Genomic DNA, 24,713 nt, shown 5'->3' with positions numbered 1-24,713 from the left:
TGCCTTTCTGTTTTATTATTTGTGATCTGGCCTTCACGGTCCTATAAGAGTGCCAGCCCCCTTTCCCCCCCTTCTTCTCAGTCTCACTTCTCCGTCTTGCTCACAAACTCTCCCTCACGATCTAAGTGTGTGATTTTTATCCTCACTCTTTAACACGACTCTGATTGGTTTCGCAGTTCAACGAGCCATTGAGTGCCACATTTCTAGGCTTCGACAAAGCATTCGCCTCGATACTTGTCGTGCTTGCACAAAGGATCAGGACGCGCGAGCAAATCCAGAGACACAGGTGATGATTTCTTCATAAAAGGAGGCATGTAGGTGTTCACGAAACCACACTGGAGGAATGACATGCAGACAAAACTCAATATTTAAGTGTAGCACACAAATTCAGTGAAAAGTCCTTTTAATAGAAAATCCTGCAGTTGATCAATTATTTCTGATGTCTAAACATATTTCCACACACTGAGAACAAGCATGAAGCGTGTCTCAGATTGTGTGTGTACTTGCAGACTTGAGCACAATCAATTCCCAAATGTGAACTTAGGGTAACAATCAGGAAAATCCCTCCCAGAGTCGTATTGATCTGAGAGTCAAACCAAAGCACAGAGTAACATATTAGCATGCTTACTACTTTGAGAGGGCAGCCTGACACGTTGTCTCCGTCAGGCGCCTTAAAGAGGATTTTGGTAATGAGGGTTAAGAAGAGCTTCCAGGTCAACACACGTAGACACAACACCGTGTTAGAGCAAACATGCTCTCTGCCAACTGGTACAGTTCAATAGTGCGACTAGTATTTCAGAATTGACATAAAACATTATCAATCAATCAATGTTTATGTATATAGCCCAATATCACAAATGTTACATTTGTCTCAGTGGACTTCACAGTTTAGAATATCAGTATGACAATACGACACCCTCTGTCCTCAGACCCTCACATCGTACACGGGAAATGGGAGAAACCTCAGGGAGAGCAACAGAGGAGGGATCCCTCTCCCAGGACGGACAGACGTGCAATAGATGCCGTGTGTAAATTGAAAAGGACATAGGTAGTCCAAATGTTTGGAAATGCATGCGTCTATAATAATAGATTATGATTTTCTTTTAAATGTAAATATTTGCTTGTTTCATAGAGTTGCATCATAGTAAAGAGAATACTTTAGCGTTTGGGCTGTTTAAACATTTAAGCAGGGGAATTTGAATTCCACATTTTTCAGATTTCATAGACCAAATACTTGATTACTTAAAGGTGGTTGAAAAGTAAAAGGTAAGTTTGAGAAACCGGCTCGAGATACATTTTTTGTTATATTCCATGGAATGCTCTTAACATCCCGATAGCAATGAATATATAAGTGCTTTGACAACAAATACATAAAGAAACGTCATCTGTGGAAGCCGTGGCGCTGTAAAAAGCACGACCAATCATCTGAGCCGGCCCGGCCAAAGTAACTGGATGGCCTACCTGCCTGTCAGCCTTCCATCTGTGCACAAACTTACCTCGTGCCCTCATTGGTCATGTGCGCGTTCGTGTGTGTTGGAGGAGGGGCTCTGTAAGGCAGTGGCAGATTTTTTCCGGCTGTGTATTTTCAAATTCTAGCGCACTCGAGCTGGTTTCTCCAAAATGACCTACCCCACCTTTAAGCAAAAATGTAATCAGTAGAATAATCAATAATGAAAAGTATCAGTTAGTTGGCTAGTAACATGCAATTGTTGCTATTAGTGCATGAAAGATATTACATAAACAGAATTAGCAGATACTATAGATCAGATATTACAGTGCATGAATGTTGATAGGCTGCATTTAAGGTAACTTTCTTATTTCAGGTTTAAAGGTCCCGTCCAAGTTTAAGGAGTGGTAAAGATAAACCAATTGCATTTTTTTGGCAGTTTCCTTCATACACTTCTACACTTTTATACAATTAGTTAAAAAGCGAATCAATAGATTAATCAACAGAACCAAAGCATTCCCTTATAGTATTCTGCAGTATTGTACGTACTGTGCGTATTGTGAATGTACTGCCTGTATTTACTGTAAGTAACAGGAGCGTAGTGAGTTTAAAGGGCTCATTGAGGAGGTTCCGTTACAACTTGTAACCAGAGCCCACAAACCAGGCCTGGAGTAAAATGGACTCATTCATGAAAAGAAAGCGCTTCAGGGAGAAGGGGTTTAAAGTATAATTTGACCTCTAAAATTCACCAGCCCATCTGCCTCCTGTGATCTACATGATGAGCTGCAGCCAAACGATTGAAGAACGAATGACGGGGAAAGGAGGAGAGGGGCAGTGAGAAAAATAACAACGAGGGAGACACAGAGATGGCACAGCTGCAGGTGGACAACAGATGTTGAGGGGTTTTTTCTTTTCTCTTTTTAAAAGGGAGGCGATCGCAGCACATAAATTCTTGTTCTCCCATTCATTCCCCGTCTGTGCATCGCTCCACCTCTCCAACACCATCACTCTCCTCCTCCACCTTTCTCTTTCTCTGTGGCTTGGGCCAACTGGCCTGATTATAGAGAGACAGATATATAAAGGAGGATGTGCAAGAGGGTGTGTGTGTGTGTGTGTGTGTGTGTGTGTGTGTGTGTGTGTGTGTGTGTGTGTGTGTGTGTGTGTGTGTGTGTGTGTGTGTGTGTGTGTGTGTGTGTGTGTGTGTGTGTGTGTGTGTGTGTGTGTGTGTGTGTGTGTGTGTGTGTGTGTGTGTGTGTGTGTGTGTGTGTGTGTGTGTGTGTGTGGGGGGGTTGAATGGGGGAAGGCGATGCTTATTACACCCCCTTATGTATGCTGCAGGCTTAGAGGAATAGGGTGTGAACAGGCATCCATGAAAAATGAAACAGTGAACAAATACATGGGCAAATGCGCGCACACATACCCACACCCACACCCACACCCACATACACAGATATTGACTCATCCGCTAACTGGCTGCCTTAAGTTCAGCTTTCTCAGAAATGTGTATTTTGGCAAAATATCTGAAAAAACAAAATATAAATGTTGGATCAAATATGCGGTGATGGCTGCTCACACACATGTATACACACACACACACACACACACACACACACACACACACACACACACACACACACACAAATCCTGCTGCCTGAATGGGACTAGAAACACTGTGAAACACAATCCCATTTACAGCCCTGTGTGATCCTGAACACCACTGACATGCCTACTGAGAAATGTATAATATTTTCCTAGGGTGCAAATGAGATTCATCTGCACCTCTAAACATATCCCCACCACGCTTTTGTTAAAACACAGCCAAGCAAAGTGTCATGTTCTGCAACGCCTGGTCACACACACAACCACACAACCACACACACACGCTGCACACAGAGAACATGGTCAGCTCTGTTTCTTCTTCACTCTGGTTTAACACCCGTGAAGATTTCATTTTCTCAAAAATGAATAATTCAGGGTGACTCCCCAGTTGGCACATGGAGAAGAAGGAAAGGAAGGAAGGGGACAAAAAGGGAAATCAAAGGGAAAAAAAGAAAGAGGAGGAAATGAAAGGTAAAGAGAGGATAGGAAAGTAATGCAAATGAGGGGAATTGAGAGGAAAGGAATAAGGTAGTAGAGTCTACGAGGAAAGTTGGAGTCAGGTTCTCTAAGCCTCTCGTTCCGTCGCTTTTCTTCCCTTCTTTTTTGAGCTACAAATGTTGAGCATGTGACCTGTTGTGTCTGTCTTTCTTTGATTCTGCTCGCATAGCCTGAATTTCAAGTCTGAAAGGATGCAGCAAACTCGCAAGAAAGAGATTTTTCAGCTCCATGATCAGGCTTTACCTTTCAAGGTCCAGTTTCTTTTCATGGCACCCATACAGTTGCTTTGTTGTATATTCTGTACACACAACTATCGAGACACAAACAGAAACAGCAGTCACTTCCACACTATCTTAACTAAAGCATCTCTCTGTGCATTTAACTCCAGTCCTTGCTCTTTTTTGCTCAATCTTTTTCTCTGTTCGGCCTGTCTTCACTTTCCTCGTTTCCCTTATGTTTCGTGCAGACGGGCTGAAACCCACAACCACAGTCATGACTGAATTTGCTGAGCTGGGTATGACGTTTACATATTCCTCCCTCAAACGTCTTCTTCCCCCCACTCACTGGTCTCATGAGGGTCATAGCCAAATCATTTCCAAAAAACAATTAATTTGCAAAGGGAAGGGGGACAAAGAGAAACTGGGATCAATTTACACAAAGAGAAGAAGAACAACATATTACTCAAGAGTTGTTTATCTAGTCCTGGAAGAGTATTACCAAGAAATGTATGTCGAAGGAAATCAGTGCCTGATATTAAGTGGAACATCTGGTGTGGAGATTAACTCTGCACTGTGCCACACACACTTCACCTGTTAACAGCAGTTTGCACATGCACACACACTACAAGCAACGCTCATGGTTCTACACACAGGCTGCATAGAGTGTGTGATGTCGGAGGATTTTGAATTATTCTGGTTATGATATCCTAAATGTTTTTCAACATCAAGTACAGCTGTATCCTTCATATTTAAACGACAGGTTTATGTTATGGCAATCAGCTTGAATTATTCAGAGAAATCACATTTTTACCACTAAATTGGTTTTGCTCTAAATACTACAACACCCATGAGCCTCAGCCAACAAAATCCTGCAACATCATCGCTCAATTGATCCAAATTGACCCAGTATCTGAATATGACTCGATTAAATAAAACTCTCCTTGCATTTTGATGTACACAAACGTATATCTTTGAATCAAACAACCAGGTATGAGAGACAGTTTGATCTTTGTACAAATTATTAAACCAAAAGAGTTTCATATGCATCAAAGCATTGGATGAATGTTAACTGCCAGACACTTTGTATGCAATTATAACTGCAAAAAAATCAACAGTAGTTTCCACAGATTGAAACGGCTGAGGCTGTAAATGTCAAAAAGTACAATAACGATAATGTTTATGTCTATCCATAGTTGCTTTGGAAATACCCGAGTTTAATCCAAGTTCTGCATTTTTCAAGGTTGTGGCATTAGTAAGCCAATCTCGGGGCAGAAGGAAAAAATATATTTGACTGAGTGACCAGAAGCATCACAAAAACAACCTTTGACTGTCAGCCAGATTAAGGCCAACGTTTGACCCTCAGAGTGTAAATGCCACATTGACAGCTAGCCTCGTCTAACATGGAGAGTCCAAGGTTGAGTGACAGCTGTCAACGCCCCGTTTCCCCTCCCCCACCTAGAGAGCAGCAATCATCATCCATCAATAGTAGGACTATATCTCCCTCCCTCTCTCTCTTCCTTAATCCCTCACTCTGTAAAAACGGCCTGAAGCTTCGACCTGGACCCTGTTAATACATAATCTGCCATCTCCAGATCTAATATGCCACGACCCTCCCCCATCATCCCGCTAGGCCTCGGCAAGGCCAAACAAATTGCAGTTAGTATAAGCCACGCAGAGCAGAACTGACCTGAGCTAGCATCAGGTCGCCTGGCTGGAGTCCACGGAGGGAGAGCTACACACTGTGCAGGGTGGAGGTTAAAGAGTGGAAGTGCCACAGTATCATATATGACGATTATGCCGGTGTGGGGGATGGGGATAGTTAGTCATGTAAAGGCGGGGTCTTGCTCAAGGGTATTCCACAAAGCACCATATAGTGAGGTGGGCGGGGGCATGCCATCTGTATTTACACAAGAGCTTTTAGTTCACAGATAAATTATTTCCGGTTGTTGATGCAACTCGATGCCGTAACTGATGAACCGTTAGAGGTTGTCAGAATATCAGGAGATATCATAAGCTCATTACTAATAAAATGTTAAGCAATGATAAATGTGCTATTGCTGCTATCAAATATAATTATATAATTATCCTACCTGACAAAATATTCTAAAATCACATCTTCATTTGAAAACCTCCCATTTTGTATTCATCCCTCAAGAAAATAAGTGCATGATGTTATTAATTAATACTTTCTTCCAAATGCATCAGCTCAGCCAGCCGTCTTGTGGACAAAAAGAAGTAACATGTACATTTGCAGTGTTTCCTGACAATGGACCGACCCTTTAACCAGAAACAAATCTGCCTACGATTACCACCAAAACCCACGTTGCCTAGCAACATACAATTTAGGAATATGCTTTCAGAGCAGCTTTGTGGCTGTGTCCATTAACAGATGAAATTACTAAAGCAACAAATGTCAGCCACATGCAAATGAGGTCTACTCCGCCGACTGTGTGTGTACTAACAATGTGATGTGTGAGGTCGGGGCAGACTCGAAGAAATTATTTTCTAAAGCATGTGTCTGTCTGTGCAAAGAGCAGAAATCTGTTTTGACAGCCAAGCAACAGGGACCTTTAAATATCGGCTCACTTGGGCCTTCAAATCAGAGAGACAACAACAAAAATGCCTCAGTTAAATACTTGTGCTCCCTTTGCTCCTGTTAAAGTCCATTTCAACCTGTACAGTAGTTCTGAACAAAATGAGAATATCTGTGGATTAGTGCAGCAGTGGAAATGGAGGATCTAAAGGATTAACCCCCCCACCCACCCCCTCTCTTCTCATTACAACCCGCACGGAGAAAATGACACAATCACACATCGGCCATCAGCCCTGTAATTCGATTTCATCTGTCCAGTGACGCTGCCATCAGCCTCTGGCTGTTGATGGGGAAATCTGCCCTTATTGTCCAAAATGTCTAAAATATTCTTTTGTCAGGCCCTTGGCATGAAAAGAAGATACTGTGATGTAGCAGATTTTATTATGCTGAATTAAGATTAAATCTGGCATGGGTTGATGATTCAGGTGATTACACAATATACACGCATTGACTGAATGCATTTAATTTTAAACCGGAATCTAAAGAAGAATTTTGAGACACATATTAAAATTCAACAGTCGGCTTGAAAAAGAGATGAACCAAATAATGAAAAGTTTGCCTTTTACTCACTTCCTCAAATGTAGGGCCTGATCCCTGTGAGCAAATCAGTTCCAGAAGAACTACACAAAACTAATTGCTATTTCAAGCAATTCAGCATTACACCTTGAAAGCAGCAAGACTGAAGGAGAGCTGTGTAGCCTGAGTGGCTGTAAAGCCTTTCTAGGATACAATGATGCACCCTTATTATCATAATGCAATAAGACATCCATGTGGGGAGATGGTGTGAGGCAGAGCAGAAAGGACTTCATCAAAAACAGCTGCAGTAACTCTACAGCTAAAACACGACATACCGCTATGGCTGAAAACACCATTATGCACCTATATGAATACTGTAAGGTTGAGGCAGATCATGTGATTTTAAAAAGTGCTCTGAGCTTTTGCTGTAATTACTAACCAATGCCATTAAATACAGTCACTATACCAGCTAAATGAGAAAAATCTATGCAAATAGACTGAGGCAAACCCAATCATGCATAGTGTTCAAAAATGCAGAGTAGCACACAATCTAACATGCATGTCAGAAAACCATTAACATTCACGACACATATCCGACTTAACTGGTCAGAGAATCCTTAATGTGTACTGTTCAGAAATGAATGCAGCAACTGACAGACTGTAACACGAAGACAGTGCATGGTTGTTAAAATCTAAAAGGTATCAGAAATGATGTTGACAGCTGTTCCGCCAAAATCCATATTTCGCCTCATCAATGCCATTTTGTGTTGTATTTAATGGGGTGATATGTCATTCTGACAAAAGAATTGCATGAGATTACAGAAATAATAAAGGACTTCACACAAAGTATAGACAACTGACAAATATGGCTCCTATAGAGATAAGCAGACAAGAAAGCTGGATTTAACTATCCTTTTATGATCATGGAAAATGCAGAAACCAGAAGAACTGGAAATGGATTGCCATAGTGTCTAGGAAAAAGTTGCCCTTTTAGGGTTTATGAATAATAATCCTGTCAAAACATTCTAAAAAAATTGAGGCAGCAAGCAATTTATTTTTTGCTCCAATGGAGTAGATAAGAAGAAAAACACACCATGTATCAATCGCTGAAGAAATGAGAAGAAACTCCAAAACAAATGTCAGCACTTACCAGGAAGATGAAACAATTTCTTTTTGAAATGCTTTTTTTAAACATTAACATTGTGTTTGGACATTCTTAAGGTCAGGTATCATGCATTACATACCAGCAACAAACACATTCAGCTGAATATATCTCACATGTTTCTCAACTGAATGATGGTTTCGGATAACCAGAATACAAAAAAACACTCATTTGACAGAGATGGTATGCACATACCAATGATTCATCACAATAAAGGATGGAAATAAAGCTCTGGTATTCCTATTTTTCAAAGAAAGGCTGCAACCTAATACTGAAGTTGTTGCTTTCAGTCTACTTCATGGCTCTAAGAAATGTAAATTGTGAAAGCATGATCTGATTCTTAACAATGCCACAGCTCTGCTTTGTTGAGCTGTTCAAAGACAAGATAATGTTGACTTACATAAAGCATGCCACATATGAGAACCTCTAGTACAAATCAATTTCCTTATCTATTAAAAAGTTTGAAAGGATAAAGATAAAAGGCAAAAAAAGGGGATTTACTTGTTTCTGGAGACGCCATAGTGGACACGATGACTGGTGGACCCGTGCGTCGACTTAGCTTCTGGTTAGCAGCCAGGGCAACTTGTCCTTGACCTGGTGATCCCATAGAGACAAGGGCATTGTCCTGTACAGTACCCCCACCCTTACGCATCATCTGAGGACTGGGGTGAGGGCTGTGCATGGGTGATAATGGCATTACATTCCTGTCCCTCTTCATCAGCTCCATGGGCACTGTGTAATTGGTAGAGTAGGCTTTTGGTACCTGTTGTGGTGGCTGTGGTAAAGCTGGCATGGACACAGGCATATGCTGTGGCATACCTGACATGGAGTGCATAGACCCAGGCATGGCAGGCATTGACCCAGTCATTTGCTGTGGCATTATCTGCATACCATGCATGGGCATCCCAGAAGAGTAGGCGGACATGGGTCTTGATTGAGCAGGCATTAGCGCCCCTGCATATGGCCCCGGGGAGCGAGGGGGTTGGCCTGGGTAGCCTCCAGAAGCTTCCATGAGGTGCTGAGAAGGGGCACTGTTAGGCCTCCTACCCATTGCTTCTCCCATCCTTGGGGAGATGGTCTGCATGGCCCCAGGGGTCTGTGGGGGCATCATGTGAGCATCCACATTTAAAGCCTGTAAAGGGTGGGTTGGATGGTGGTGCTGGGGGGGCTGGTGGTAGATGTCCGCGCGATGGCTAAAGCTATTAGAGCGGCCTCGCATGGGTGTCTGAGCTTGGGATGGGGCTGGTGTCGCCTCATGGGGCCGCCTGCAGTTTTGGACCACACGAGACAGAACGCGAGCCTGGCCGAGGTTGGGGGCGACAGTACGGATATCGTTGTCCTCCATAACAGCTAGCATGCTAGTGGAGTCAAATCCCTGCTGGATAATTGAGGAGATGGAGCTCTCTGAGATCCCTTCGTTTCGCAGAAGGGCAAGGAACTCAGGATCAATGGTTTTCCTGGGGTCCACAGGCAAAGGTGTCTGTGGGGCAGTTTGGGGAGGAAGAGCATGAAGTGGAGTGGTTAGGGGAGGAGGGAGTGAAGTTTGGGGAGCCTGCACAAGGACAGGTGCAGCTGGAGCAACTGCGGCGGGCTGCATTGGGATCGGTGGAGCAGGAAGTGGAGCCATCATAGAAAGGCTAGGGTCGGAGAGGGGCATGGTAGGCGGAGGTTGCAGGGGTTGCTGTTGCATATGCGGCTGCAACTGATCTTGTTGAAGTTGCTGCTGCTGTATCTGCTGTTGTTGAAGCTGTTGCTGTTGTAATTGTTGCTGTTGAAGTTGCTGCTGTTGTATTTCATGTTGCTGAAGTTGCTGCTGCTGTAACTGCTGTTGTTGTATTTGTTGCTGTTGAAGTTGCTGCTGCTGTAATTGTTGCTGTTGTATTTGTTGTTGCTGCTGTAATTGCTGCTGTTGGGCAGTGTAGGGTGAGGTGGGATCTTGCCTCATTATCACACCTTGACTGGCAGGATCTACAACTAGACAGGTAGCAGCCTGCTGCTGCCGATCCAATGGTCGGCCGCTAACATCAGTATAGATAACCTGACCAGCAATGGGTGGAGGCTCACTGGCATACCGAGGAGATGCATGCTCCATACTATAATGAGAAGGAGATGGCTCTCGAGAAGGGACCCGCTGGCCATCTTGGGTCATTTTGGCGGCAGTTACAGCTGCTTCCCTATAAGCCCGACTCATCTCATGAGCTGTTGGAGGAGGTGGAGGAGGAGGCAGAGGCGATGCAGGTGCTTGAGGTCCAGCTCTCCCTCCCTGACCTTGATCCCACCCTGCACGAGCCACAGGTGCCATTCCATAATGAGAGCCTGATCTACTAAGTGGGTGAGGCGGCTGAGGCTGGTGTTCTGGCCGGTAAAAGCCCTCGGGTGGCCGAGGAGTCATGGCCGGGTCAGGGGAATAGTAATCCTGATGTGGAATGGATCCTCTGTGAGCCATTGGTGCTCGTTCGTAGTTGTTAAGATCAGGCGCAGAGCCCTTCCTCAGTCCCCGTGGGTCCTGTCGCTCTGCGCAAACCTGTCCGTACAGAGAGTCTTGGTAGGAGTATGGCTCACGTTTCAAATCCAGGTCAGGGGGACGCACTCCTGGTGGAAGCTCTAACCACCCTGCTCCCTCTCCGTATGACAGAGAGCCCCGACGGCTAGCTAATCTTGGCTGCTGCTCGTAGACACTATCAGACCTCTCCCATTGAACCTCATGCCCCCCTAACGTGTCCCAACTGTGGGAGCGACCAAGGCCCAACTGTTTGTTAGGGACAAGCATTGGCAACAAAACAAAAAAAGCAGAGAAACTGTTAACGGATCAAAAAGAAATTCTCAAAACTGAAAAAATAATCCACTTGTAGCTCTCTTTGTGAAAGTTATCTTTCAAGTCTTCAGGTATAGAGGCACCAAAAAAAAGGCGAAGAAAGGTAGGAGGAGAACAAGCAGAAGATGAAGCAACCGTTTCACCTGATATCAGGTTGTAATATTGTCCGTACTATCAGGTGACTCTCCCTGTGGCAGGCAGTCCTTGAATAATTAATATCCGATCATGCTGGCTTGTTGTGCGCGAGGAAAGAGGACACTACACACACAAATAGATCACACCATACCCCAGAAAGTACACTGCAGAGGTAGCACAGCTACTCCATGAAAGAAGTAACAGGGTGCATGAGATGGCGGCCAAACGTAAATGAAAAACACAAAAAACGAAAGGAGTGGATAGGTTGAGTTATAGGTTGGGATGGGCAGGGGCTTTTACTAATCCAATGGGGTTTATCTCTGCCTTCTCTTCGGACATTTTACGCGCTCTGCCGATTGCTATGAGGGATTACAACTAGATAAATACCGTTTAATTCCACGTCCCAGTGTGACGTCAAGTCAACCAGATACAAGTATATTTGGTTGATGATGACGATGATGCCAATGATTAAGACCCTACCCCCAAACCAATCAACCTCTCCCAGAGAGCCACTTACCTGAAGATGTTGATGATGCAGCGTCTTCAACAGATTTCAGTTTTTAGTTCACCAGATGCACCGCACGGGGAGGGGAGGCCGGACAGGGTGCAAAGCTTCATTGAATTCAAATGAAATACAGTTCTCTCAGCTAAGTCCCATGTGCTGTCAGAAAACATCAAATCCACTCTGATTGGACACTAATCCTACAGGCCCCACACTAGCAGCAGAGCCTCCACGCAACAGCAGCCCAACTCACTCTGAAATGTCCTTGCTGCCTTTGTGGCGCTCACCATCACTCAATATGAGATCACTCAGACCTGCTGTTTGCATTCGAACTGAAGAACATCAGAAGTGATAGTGCATGGTTTAACAGAGATTGCTGAATGCATTCAATGTGCTAAAAGATCAATATTACTGTCTCTCTTGTAGAATTCAAGTGTTACAAGAAATATTTGTATAGAAAGTTATAATCTTAATTTTTGCCAAATCCATTACTAACCTATTTCGATCCATATGTATCCTACTGTCTGTGAATTAAAGCACCGTCGCCCTCTTTCCCAAAGCTACCCTGATCTCCCTCACTTAGAGAAGCTCTGTAATCTGGATTTTCCTCTTTGCAAAGAAAAGTAAAACACTGGGGGAGTGTAGTGTGCGTGCTTGTGTGCGTGTGTGCGTGTGTGCGTGTGCGTGTGCGTGTGCGTGTGCGTGTGCGTGTGCGTGTGCGTGTGTGTGTGTGTGTGTGTGTGTGTGTGTGTGTGTGTGTGTGTGTGTGTTTTGTTACTGCAGTTAATCCAAAACACCGACAACCTTTGCCTTACAACAACACTATGCTTATTGAGCTGCAACACAACATGAACTCTTTCCACTTCATTCAATATGCCATAGTGATAAAGGTATTTGCTGGCATGCTGCAACATTTTTAATTCTTGAACATAATCCACATGAAGATTTAATAAATGGAATATATTTATAATTTTGTTCAACAAAGGCGATGTTCATAACTCCTAGCTAGCTGCCTGCATGTCACACTTCACGTGACAGTGGCTGCAATCTGATCCCTTCTGCAGAGGATCCCCGTTTATTAATGCATGAAAACAGATGTAAGTTGAGGAAGTGTCCGTTTCTATCCAAATCTAATCTCAGAGCCAACCACAGCGAGGGCAGGTAATACATATATTTTAGACTGTCAAGAACATATTTGTAACACTGTCTTGGCATATGGAGAAAACTTCCTGAATATCTTACAGAGGGCCTGCAGAAACTGTGCGGGCTTGTCCGTCGTTGGCGCTAATATCTTGTTTAATCACAGTTGTGTAATTAGAGGAGGAAGAGATCAGAGTATTCTGCTGTTTGACAGAACAAATCTGATGACAGCAGCTCCAAAACCAATTGTGGAGATGACTGAGAAGAACGTGTTTTCCTTTTGGTAAGGTCACAGGAACATTAGCCAGCTTGACGTAAAAGGTAATTAAAATGGAAAAGAGAAGAGGCGAGAGCGAGCCCTCGCAGAGATCTAAAACTGACAGCAAAGATGAATTGTAATATCAAAGCTGAGGGTTGCAAATCATTTTTGATGCCTCCCTTTTGATTCATCAGGGTTTTGCTGCTATAAAGTCAATCAAATGTTATGGTCGTTTCTAGTATGGGTTTGATTTATCGCCTCAAGGCACACAGACTCTCCTGTTATTTAGCCTATTTTTATATTGATGCCATATAGAAACACTATGTGCCAGAATGCATGTATATAATTCCATATTTGAAAACTAATATCATTGCAAGGTGGATTAAGGAAAAAGAGGCAATATATAAAAACACACACACATTCATGTGAAGGAAAACAGCCTATCGAGTTGATGTTATCCCTTTGCTTCTTTTCTCTTCACTCCTCTCATTACGTCTTCGAGCGCAGCTTTCAGTGCAGCAGATCACTCATCCCCATAAAGTCATCCTCAAACATGGAGGCAGGGGCAGAGGTGTGTACTCAGGGTTTGCCGATCTAATCCTGACAGGAAAGTAAATCACAGAGTGCTGTTTGCCTCCAACTGAACAATGTTTGACTTTCAAATTCTAATGTTCCTCCATTTGCCATACTTGCCAGACTGAGCACACAACGCCAGATTCACTGTAACAGAGGGATTTAGGAATTAAGCCGGGGATTTTAGAACAAATATAATGCCACCCCAGCAGAAGCTTATGAATACTTTACATTGAATAAGACCTGACTGGTGAAAAATGTGGAGTAAAACTTATAGAAACCTCGAGTTAATGAACCCAGTGTGAGGATGCAATTATGTAGGGTTCTTTTTGTCTGCTAATAGATTTCAGAAAACTGTCAGCCTGGTATAGTGTATTGCTTTTCTTTTTTAAATCTCTCAGTATTAGAGAACATTTAATTAAAGCAGTGAGTAACAAGAAGGAAATAATGTACAACAGTGAGATCTGTGGCTAATCTGTCACACAAGACGCTTGCCCTTATTTAATAAACACGCCACATATTCCTGTCACTCAGCCCTCTAAATCCCTGCCTGCAAAATAATATTACAGCTAAGTCAGCAGGAGATAGATGGATTTTATGTGCATGAGTTAACCATGTAAAAGTGTTCGCATGCTTTACTAGCAGCTGGATGTGAGGGTTTACATTTGCGGTCATTCACCCGTTCACCTATCTACCCACACGGAGCACACACACATTCAGCGTGCACGATCCTGCATCCCCACTCAGCCTTTCGACCCTCTGCTCCTCTCCTGGCGTGCAGCAGAGACAGCAGCGGCCCTGATGCTTAGTTAATGTCCCATGTCATTCACACACACAAAACGCAGCTAAAGCCTTGGCCTTGGTCTGTCGTGCATACATGAATAAAAATCACACGCCGCTAACTCAAAGTGAATGCTGCACTGCAACAGAAATAAAAACAACTGTCTCCTACACTGTGACACGTCATGTACTCAAGGCATGATTTGAATGTTAAACACACATTGACTTATGCATGAGCGTGGGGCAGGAGGCACTAACTGGAAATGGGATTACAATGCCAATGCGGCAGAATGAATGTTGTCGGATGAATTGTAATGCACACTTAACAGACATTATACATGGCTGCCTTGTACGTGCTTCCACTGGGATTATTCTTCTCCAAAAGCATCTCCATAGGGACTACATGGACTGTAAAATGGAGGTTGTTGGCAATGAGGCTAGTACTTATCCAAATGGCAATCAAATACCGTACTTTTCGGACTATAAACCGCGACTAACGGCCACTAGGGAACCTCTAGCTAACGGCCACTAGGGAACCTCCTAAATCTATGGATTTTACAGGTAAAATTAACCACCTTTAACTCTATGGGCTCTATGACCTGTCCGCGCCCGCCAGCTTTAAGCGGCGGGCTCCAGCAGGAAAAGCTGGAGGCCGGAAAAGAGTGAGACAGGTAGCGCACCAAAGTAAACGTGGAACCGAGAGACAGAACGAGAGCAAGACAGACGGACAATTTAGCTGCTGCGGCTTATATGCAGGTGCGCTTTATAGTCCGAAAAGTACGGTACTTAGTTAGTGTCATATTCTGAATTCACACACTGTATTGATTTTTGCATTTTGCTCGTTTACATTTTCTATATAAATAAATAAATAAGCACTGAAATACAACACATTTTCATCAATGTCTTTGCCTTTGGGCGCATCCTTTTTTTTTTAACTCATCTTTCATCCAATCAAATCAAGTTTTATTTATATAGCACATTTATAAACGATTTTTGGTCGAGCCAAAGTGCTGTACATATAATAAAAATAGCCTACAGTAGAGACACTTTACAGCAAATACAACAACACAGATTGTTCAGAATATCAGTATGAGAAAAACGACACCCTCTATCCTTAGACCCTCACCCTCAATCTCCAGTCTGATCCAGAGAAGCCACAGGTCATCCAAATATTAGCTTTGTAGCTAAAGATTTCCTTTTGAATCTACAATTTTCCAATAACCAATTTCCAATAACCACCAAGCCAGATGCCAGCTCAAACCCAGGCAAATGCTGACACTAAGAAGAAAAGGAAAACTCTCTCATTCAGGTGTCCACAAGAGACAGGCACACTAATCAGAAATAATAACACCATCACACCTGCAGGTTTGCAACAAATTGTAAAACGAATTTCACCCCAAAAATAACCGTTTTTCATCATCTGCAATTTTCCTTCTCCTCCCCCAAAGTTCTCCATGCCCCTCCCTGCCTCTCCACAAAGCCTATAAAGGGGTCGTGGGTTTTGGTGTGGAGCCTGGAACGAGCCCGAGGGGGGGTCAGACCCAGAGACGCTCAGATGACTTCATACCAGAGCTGGATGCCAGAGCGTGGGGAGAGGAGTGGGAGGGAGGGATGAAAGCAGAGAGGTGGATGCAGCAGAGCCGGGAGTCTGTGCTGAAAAGCTCTGGATGTGAAGACCTCCCCCCTGCAGGGGAGGATGACATCAGGACACCCCCTCCCTTTTTCTCCACAGCCTCTCTATTTATTATGAAGCTTTTTGTCATAAAAAAGCATGCAGGTCCCTTAAATGTGACAATATGAATAATTCACAGGCATATTTGTATGGTGTTTTATCTTGACTGGCCACATTATTTACTGTCCACTCTTTAAACAACTCCTCCCGTTGTACACATGACAAAACAAGATTTGTTATCAAGGATTAACGTATTTATTTAACTGCCAACTAAGACACTTGGACTAGCCATGACAAATTCCACTACCCCACCTTGTGGTGTTTGCGTCCAAGCACAGATTTACAACTTGTAAATCAACATTCAGGAACATGCTGTCAGTGCGACCCAGTTCACGTCGCAGCCACGCTCACATCCCATCTCTGCCCAGATCAGTTGGTTAGCTCTGGCTAAACGGCAATGGCAACGACTTGTGCTGCTACCCAAGCCAATGCATGCTGGGTACACAGATGGAGTGGACAGAAGGAGACACAGAGAGGGAGACAGAGTGAGAGAGAGAGAAAAAAATGGGGGAATGAGAGAGTATGGGAACTGATGCTCACAGCAGATGTTTTACACAGTTCCCTTATTGCAGTTACACTCTTCTTGGCATTTCATCAAACCCACAACAGAAGAACGAGTTGTACCAAAGACATTTGGAAAGCTGATATGTAAACTAAACAATACTGTTAATCTTAATAAAGAAAGAAGTGTCATATTTTTTTGTAAATCAATAAAACGTTCTTTACTGGTGGATAATAAAAAATCCAACCTAAATCCTTTTGACAAGTGATGGTTCATTATTTAATTAGTCGCGTTAAATAAAATAAAAATACTGCAATTAGCAAATATGTTCATGGTTTACCATCGTTTTCTTTGCAGGGGTGAGACGTCTCGTCTGAAACATAGACTCTTGCATACACATTATTTCCATTACTGATCTATCTGGCATCTTTTTTATGCATACATCTGTATATTATTTTGCCTACAGCTTTTGGAAAATGAAAAAGCAAAAATGGTGGTTTGTTGTTCATCTAATTTCTGTCAATTGACTATTTGTTTCAGCTCCACATTTTTAAAAGTAATGCATTGAGTTTCAGGAGAAAAGCAGATTTACGATTTCAGCAAATGTCATTAATGTTTAGTGTGGCTGTTGTTTAGAGCGTCCTTTGCCACAAACATTGATCACAGGACACGATGTGTCCACAACTGGGTGGTTTCAAGCTATTTCCAGGGGAAACTCCTAATTTGATTATGGATTAACTCTCAAAAGTAGTTTGTAGTAGTAAAAAAAAGACGAAACATGTGTATCCATTTTTCACTTGGCTGCTTTGATCTGTTCTATTTCCATGAACGTTGCAGTGTGTTGTTGAACAAGACAAAGAACAGCAGGAGGTTACTTTAGATTTACAGACAAAATGACTAATTGATTATTAGAAATCACGACATGAGACAATCGCAGTCTTATTTTAAAACCAGAAAAAGCCGAAAACAGTGAATCAGATATCCTCAGTGGTAAAACATCCACCGCTGCGTTGAAATCAACATTCCTGCACCGTGACTGCGTTTGATCGGAGTAAACAGCCACACTTGATCAGCCTTTTCGAATTTGATTTAGACCACAGGCGCCGCTCAGTTAGCCACTCACCACAATGAGTAAAGATGTAATCAATGCACTCCACTGTGAAACAAGTATTGGATTGACACACTTATCCTCAGAAGATAAATGGAGATTAGGGAAGCCTCTCCTGCCGTCTCGCCATGTGCAACCCACGAAGGCAGTGCAATCACAATCACTCCACAACGCTCTTGTTTTGTCAATACTCACGATGCAAACTTTGATTTCTATTTCACGCCTCAATCCTAACACTCTGTTTATTGATAATCGTGCGTGGCTTTGACATTATGTTGCAGAACACCCCGTGCCTCTGGTTTTGAAATACCATTTTTATATGGTAGAGGAGATTTTACGCTACTGTGAAAACAGCATGATTCACAACCCTCTGATCTTTCAACTTCCTCGATGTGAATCACCCTCCTCTACACATCTTTAAGAGCAGTTGTAGTGACTAACTGCACCGCGATAAAAAGAAAAATCCCCCATCGTCATTGGTGAAGAATGACTTCATTTTCGATAAGCAGAGGAGACAATGCTTTAGATGTCTTTTGGACAACAGAACAGAAAATATTGTCTTGTGATGTTTAACATAAAGCCTGCTCCGACAGTCATTCTTTTTGTATAAAAAAAGCGTTTTCCAAGCGAGCGGGCTGGTGGTTTGGAGAGCTCTGAGATGCCACATGTGGCTCTCATTCTGAGGGTGGAAACAGACAGCATCACTGCTTCATTTATGCTTCATTATAATTTTTTTTTTTTTTATCTCAATGGGATTTTCCTTGAAACTTGATACTCTGTCAAGTCTTAACTCGATATTTCTAAGAAAATCTCTCTCTGTCTTTGAGAGCTGAAGTGAAAACTAGAACTTCTGTTTTCTATTCTATGAGTTAGAACACCTAAATAGTTCGAAATAAAAAAGAAAACCCTGAAACATAACTATGCTCACACAGTTCACTTCATTTGCGATATTAATGTTCTATTTTATATAATTGTTCCTGTAATATGTCTGTGTGGAGCTGTCTTTTAACAAACGTTTTCCGCATGAATCCAACACAGGTTAAACATCATAAGATTGGCAGACCCAGGCCAGCTGAGTGATGGGTTTTAAGAACGGACAGTCCGGACAAACAGGATAAATATCTTTCCGGCAGCAGAGACAGCGGTGAGAACGATCACAATGCCAGAGTGTGTGTGGGTAAATATGATGGACAAGGGGGAAGCAGTTATTGCCAGGGGATGCTTCAACAAAACTTGTGTATATATTGTGTTGTCCAGCGGTGTGTAAAGGCCGTCTAAAGTGTTTATAGTTGTATATTATTTTGGGGCGGCTGTGGCTCAGGACGCAGAGCTGTCGTCCAATAATCACAGGGTCGGCGGTTTGATCCCTGGCCCTTTTTTTCCACATGTCAAACCACAAGTTTCTCCCAATGGACAGGCTAGTTCCTCACAAGGCAGCCAACTCCAACATGGAAAGGTGTAAGTGGGGTTTTCAGACCCTGTTTGACCAGCAAGCACTTTGTTGGAAGCATTATAGCAGTCGGTATATGACCAGTGCAATTGCATGGGAACTGTAGTACATTTTAAGGAAAACTCATCAGTAGTTGGTAAATGGGTTAAATGCAGAGGTGCAATTTCACTGTGTGTGCTATGCTGTGCCGTGTGTGCCAAATAAAGAGGGTTTTATCTAGAGATGTCCCGATCCGATCACGTGATCGGGGATCGGAGCCGATCACGTGATTTTCAAAAGATCGGGGATCGGGAGAAAAAAATCGGGGATCGGGATTTTTTTTTTTCTTTTTTTTATAATTTGGACTTAGTTTTGGTTTAAAATTACACAACATCATGTATGTGTTGCTTTCTTTGGGCTTGTTTTCATAGACCTGGTTGCTTATTTCTCTGAAATCTGGCAACAGAGTGGGCGCAGTGTCTAATAGTAGCAGTAAGCTAACGAGAGGCTACGTTCAGCTGGTGACTCGGGAGTCGGACAGAGAAAATGTCAGGAGTTTGGAAGTATTATAAAATTGAAAGCGAAGGCAGTGTAACAGCCAGATGCAATGTTTGCAAGGCGGAGGTTCCGCGTGGTGGAAAGAACAGAGCTACGTTCAACACGACCAATCTAATACGCTACCTGAGAAACAAACACCAACAACAACACGGCGAGTACACAGCGGCCACTCAGGTAACGGCACTGAAACAACCGACACTTTCAGAGACTTTTAAAAGGAAAGAGAAACTGCCCCAGAACAGTGAAAAGGCCAAACAAATAACTAGATAGCTGAATTCATCGCATTGGATGACCAGCCGTTATCTGTTACCTTTTTTTTTTCTTAATGCATTGCATAAAGATCGGATCGGGAAAAATCGGTATCGGCAAATTGTCAAAATCAAATGATCGGAATCGGATCGGGAGCAAAAAAAGGTGATCGGGACATCCCTAGTTTTATCCGATTCCTTCGTTTCTGTTTAACTTGCTGAACAAACCTCAAAGAGAGTTTGAGAGTTATAGAATCTGGTGGAAAGCAGCTTTACCCACGTTACAAACGGAAAAACACAAAAGAATAATCTCGTATTTTACAGTGGGGTACATGCTGGTGTAAAAGCTAAATATTTGGACCTCCGTACACACACTAATGCCTCATTTCACTGCAGGTTTGGCTCAACTCTCTCACCATTTCAGTGCAGAAATTCCCCATTTAGTTTAGCCTGGGTTCTCAGCCGATGGCCACAACATAGCCTTGTGAAACTTCCTTGACATCATCTACAATACTCCTTTTAAAATCAGCAACCGAACGGAGGAACGTCTGCATTTTGTCCAAGCATAGTTTTGTGGGCTGCCATTTTCAAAAATCTGGGTTAATAGTGTACAAAAAAAAAAATTATGGTTACAATTGACAGTTGCTTGACGGGTTTGTGGTGATTTGCTCTGACCAATAAGTGGTTGCCATGGTTTTAATTTCACTTTCCAGTATCGGCTCAGCTTGCATTGAACTACGAGGTGGTATCTATCCACAACCTTTACTAATAGAAAAGAGAAAGTAGAGCCATGCTTTAGTATGCATTGGAAATGTGGCACAAATCCACATTCAGCGGCTCGTGTCAGGGGTTAGGTACAGAAATAAGTGAGGAAAAATAATATCTTTGCTGTCTTTCTCACACAAACACACACACAACCATTAATGCACGTACACACAAAAATCAATCCCACTACCCGCTATAATCAATCCAAGAGCTCAGAGGAGTGCTTCACTTTATTTCAAACTCTCCCTTCTTCATCTCTCCAGCAATCTGGAAGCAACAAACTCAAGCCTCACTCAGCCATCAACCCAACCACCCCTACAAGACACACAAACACACACTATTTCTCCCTCCTAGGCAGCCTTCAAAGCTGAAGTTTGGAGCCTCGGCTGGTCCCAAGGCTCCCTTTTGACACACACAAACACACTTATGCAAAAGATCCCACTGGCTTTTCACTGAATTTGAAGCAGCAGGCTGAAAGGCTTAAATACTGGTGGAGATTTCCATATAACAGTGGGGTGAGTCTTTTATAGCTTTGACATAAATCTGTGGAACTAAAACTCAACGTTGCACGTACACACACAAAAACACAAGCATCCCACAACCAAAATAGTTCATTTCCAGTGATGTAATAAAGTGAAACAAGCGTCTCAAATCCACATAAAAAGCAGAAAAAGGATTTAACGGACACTGTCTCACCTTCACAGATCTTGTCGAGTCGCTGGCGTTTTACTTTATGTTTGTCGACCAAAGCCATCCCGTCACAGCTTCAAATTCTCTCTTCTCTTGGTTTTTTCTTTTCACCCTTCTCCTCCTTAAAGTCTCAAATGCTCCAACCCTCCAGTTGTTAGCGTGACAATGATTTAAACCTGAAATCCAAGAAAGCATGGGACAAAGATTAGTCTTACAGTAACATATCTTCCCAGGAAATCGTGCAACTTCGTTATTTATGTTTATTAATAGAATTTTAGGTGATTTAATAACTTAAATGTACTGTTTTGTAAGATACAATTTACTGTAAAGTGTACATAATTGTTGCCATTTAATGTACATGTCTGAAGCTAATGTACACATGGAGTCACAATTAAAATACATTGCACAAAACAATATACAACAAACAGAAAAGGACACATTATACTAAATGATGCGCTGATGTAACATATTTATAATAAAGTGTAATTTGTGCAAATTAAAGACAAGGTATGGTAATTGAAATGCGAGAGTCAGTGTTTGGGTATTTATTTAGCTACACCTCTAGTTTTGACTTTAAAAGCTACTGATATTTTGTTGTTGTAGTATAGTAGTAAAATGAGCTGTGGCTTTAACAGACATGCTATTTCACCTCATGCTCATACGGAAGCTGAGGAAGTTTGAAAAACGTTTAGTCACTGCTAGAAAACACCACAAATGTAGTGTCACTTCCTGAAAGTGCATTACTAAGAAAAACTAAAAATGTCTGACAGCGTCCACACACAGTTGTTTCCATCTCAGCAGAATCAGTCATATGGCCTTGCAAAAGTCAGACATTTACCTTGCTCAGAGTCGACTCTCCACTAGAGGGAGTGTCATCTCAGCGAGCACCATATATCCAATTTAATGAAGAAATGTCGCTTCTGCTACCAGAGCCCCCAAACCGAGTGGAACACAGCGAAAAAGCAGACAACCACCGAGTGAGTAAATGAGGCGTTTTACCAATCATTCATGTTCTGTGACTGATGCTCCTCTAAAGAGCAATCTTCTAATTGGTTCCTGCTGAAGCCTGAGGGACACGGCACCGTTTTTTGGGGGGGGGTGGGGGGAAAGCAGCAGACAGAGATAGACAGGGGATGGCCCAAAAAAACACATACACACACAAGATGACAAGCAGAAATGTAGCCTTGCACACACGCTCGCGCACACACACACTCGAAGGGCAGCGTGTCACACGGAGGAATGTGGGTCAGTTAGTCAGCAGGCGGGAGGGGGTTGTATCAGCAGAATAAAGACATAAAGGGGGTTGGTGGGAGGGAGTGGAAAGTACTAGAAAAACATCGTCTAACAGGATGAGTACGCTGTGACACCATCCTCTTCCTACATCCTAACTGTATCTTTTTCAGCACTTCCGCACTTATAACCCATACCCAATTTCCATATTGCCTCTGGGCCCAATCCTAGAGTGCTGCACTTAGGGAACAGCTTTCACTTTACTATATGATGATGTATTTATACGATGATATATTGATATTTGCGCTGTTACTGCAATTACAACTGTTATGTTTTTGGTGGAGTGGAGGGCAGGCTAAGCAATGAGGTTCAATTATGAATTGATGTTGTGTTTTTATTTGGCTAGCTGTTGCGGCAGGAGGTGGTGCGCTGCTGCAGCTGAGAATTAAAAAGTTTGTAGGTGTTACATTACTCGTGCATTCAACGATCTATGAGCTCCTGTCTTTATCCGACACTGATAAACACATTTCTCTTCCGCAGTCAGCTGTGCTTCAGCTCGCCTCCTCCACAAGGTAAAGAGCTGAAGACCCACATGTGGGAGTCAGAGAAGAAGTCATTGAGAAAGAGGAACGGCAGGAAGCAGTCAGTAAGAGGCGGGGGGGTCACACCGCCTTGGCTATGAATAGACTGGAGGAGACATGCATGGGCATCTCCTACTCTGAGAGCATGAGCAGCAGCACTACGGGTCATGAGTGCATCTGGCCATTTAGTCACTTCACTGACAACTGCCTCTATACAGTGATGCAGGCTAGTGATACGCAGATGTAGGCCGCACAGGTGCCTGCCAACAAATAGTGAAAATGAAAAAGTGCAATAACATGTCGTAGTACAATATTAGGATGGGAACTTAATTATGCTCTATCAATCCACTAGATTTATAAAGTCATCAATTTTCCTCAAAACTGCAATAATTATGTTTAAACTGGGCTTGAACAGGAATTAGACGGGTTTTTGTAGCATCGTGACCCGATTCAAGCTTTAATTCGGGTATTGTAGATATAACGATGAGTTGGACTATATCACTGAGCACTTAATGAGGTGTGCATGTTCTGTAACCCACATATAATGTAGGTTTATGTGTTTGGGATTAACTGATTTAATGATGTTAATGATAATACTGAATATATAATAATAAAGTAATCAATACGAAATTTAGAAGGAATATCTCCTCCCAAAAATGTTAGAAAGACTATATCCCCTAAAACTCTCTGAATAAGATCAATGCTCATCTTCTGTTTCCACTCATGGTCTTAACATGGAGGGATGGCAGAGCCCACCACCATCTTTAGAGCTATTTGACCAAAAACCCAAATATGTGGTATACATGACTTCATTTCCATAAATTAACTCCAGAGATGTTGACTCGTGCAAGAAGGAGATCCACTTCATAGCCAGAGAAAATAGAAAGTTGGCTGCACTAAGGGGGTTGAAAAGTCAACAGCAACTTTGAGAGAAGCTCTCAGACAGAGAAGTGCCGGAGAGGAAGTACAGTTATCCCGCAGCCCTTAGCCCCACCGCTGCTCGATTGTTGCTTGACTAAGTGCTGTTATGTAACTTAACAATAAGGGGATTGACCTGAGAGAAAATACGTGCTCAGTGCTGGAGGAGAGGAAGGGAAAGAGAGGAAAGTCACACACTCAAACACACATGCAAACAACCGAGACACACAACTCCAGGGATTGTCTGGAGAAGGCATGCGTGTGCACACGTGCACACACACACACACACACACACACACACACACACACACACACACACACACACACACACACACACACACACACACACACACACACACACACACACACACACACACAGCACGACTGGGAAGTTGTGTTCACAGGTTCTCTGACAAGTCTGTGAATGTTACCAAGTCAGATTGTGAAAAAATAAACTGTTGTTTGAACAGTTTGTTAATGATGCAAAACTCACAATATTCTTAGTAATACAAGTTGTTGTCTTATCTTTGTAGAAATATATACAATTCTGTTGTTTACGAGCTACAGTAGGACCTGAGGTTAAGATATCAGACATTCAGTTCATAGTTCATACCACTTGTTGCTAAATGTTGTCATCAGTGTTGGGTGTAACGCGTTACAAAGGTAACGGAGTTACAGTAATGTATTACTTTTTGCTGTAATGTAACGCATTACT

The 24,713-nt window shown here is 42.7% G+C and overlaps 1 protein-coding gene across 3 annotated transcripts in view; it reads right to left on the bottom strand.

Annotated features, from left to right (window-relative positions):
* ctbp2a (C-terminal binding protein 2a) overlaps positions 1–24,713 on the bottom strand; it is a 67,298-nt gene that overhangs the window by 23,793 nt on the left and 18,792 nt on the right. For 2 of the 3 annotated variants that reach the window (XM_071205586.1, XM_071205585.1), the window contains exon 2: positions 21,276–21,445. In XM_071205586.1, the coding sequence (XP_071061687.1) occupies positions 21,276–21,333 (58 nt within the window). In that variant the 5' untranslated portion in view covers positions 21,334–21,445. Of the gene's footprint in view, positions 1–8,534; positions 10,804–21,275; positions 21,446–24,713 lie in introns of those variants that run through there. The other variant, XM_034100630.2, reaches the window with a different exon arrangement.

The sequence above is a fragment of the Pseudochaenichthys georgianus genome, chromosome 15, assembly GCF_902827115.2.
Source record: "Pseudochaenichthys georgianus chromosome 15, fPseGeo1.2, whole genome shotgun sequence".
NCBI classification, from domain to species: Eukaryota; Metazoa; Chordata; class Actinopteri; order Perciformes; family Channichthyidae; genus Pseudochaenichthys; species Pseudochaenichthys georgianus.
Note: the sequence above shows the minus strand (reverse complement) of the source record. Positions and strands in the feature narration are given on the sequence as shown.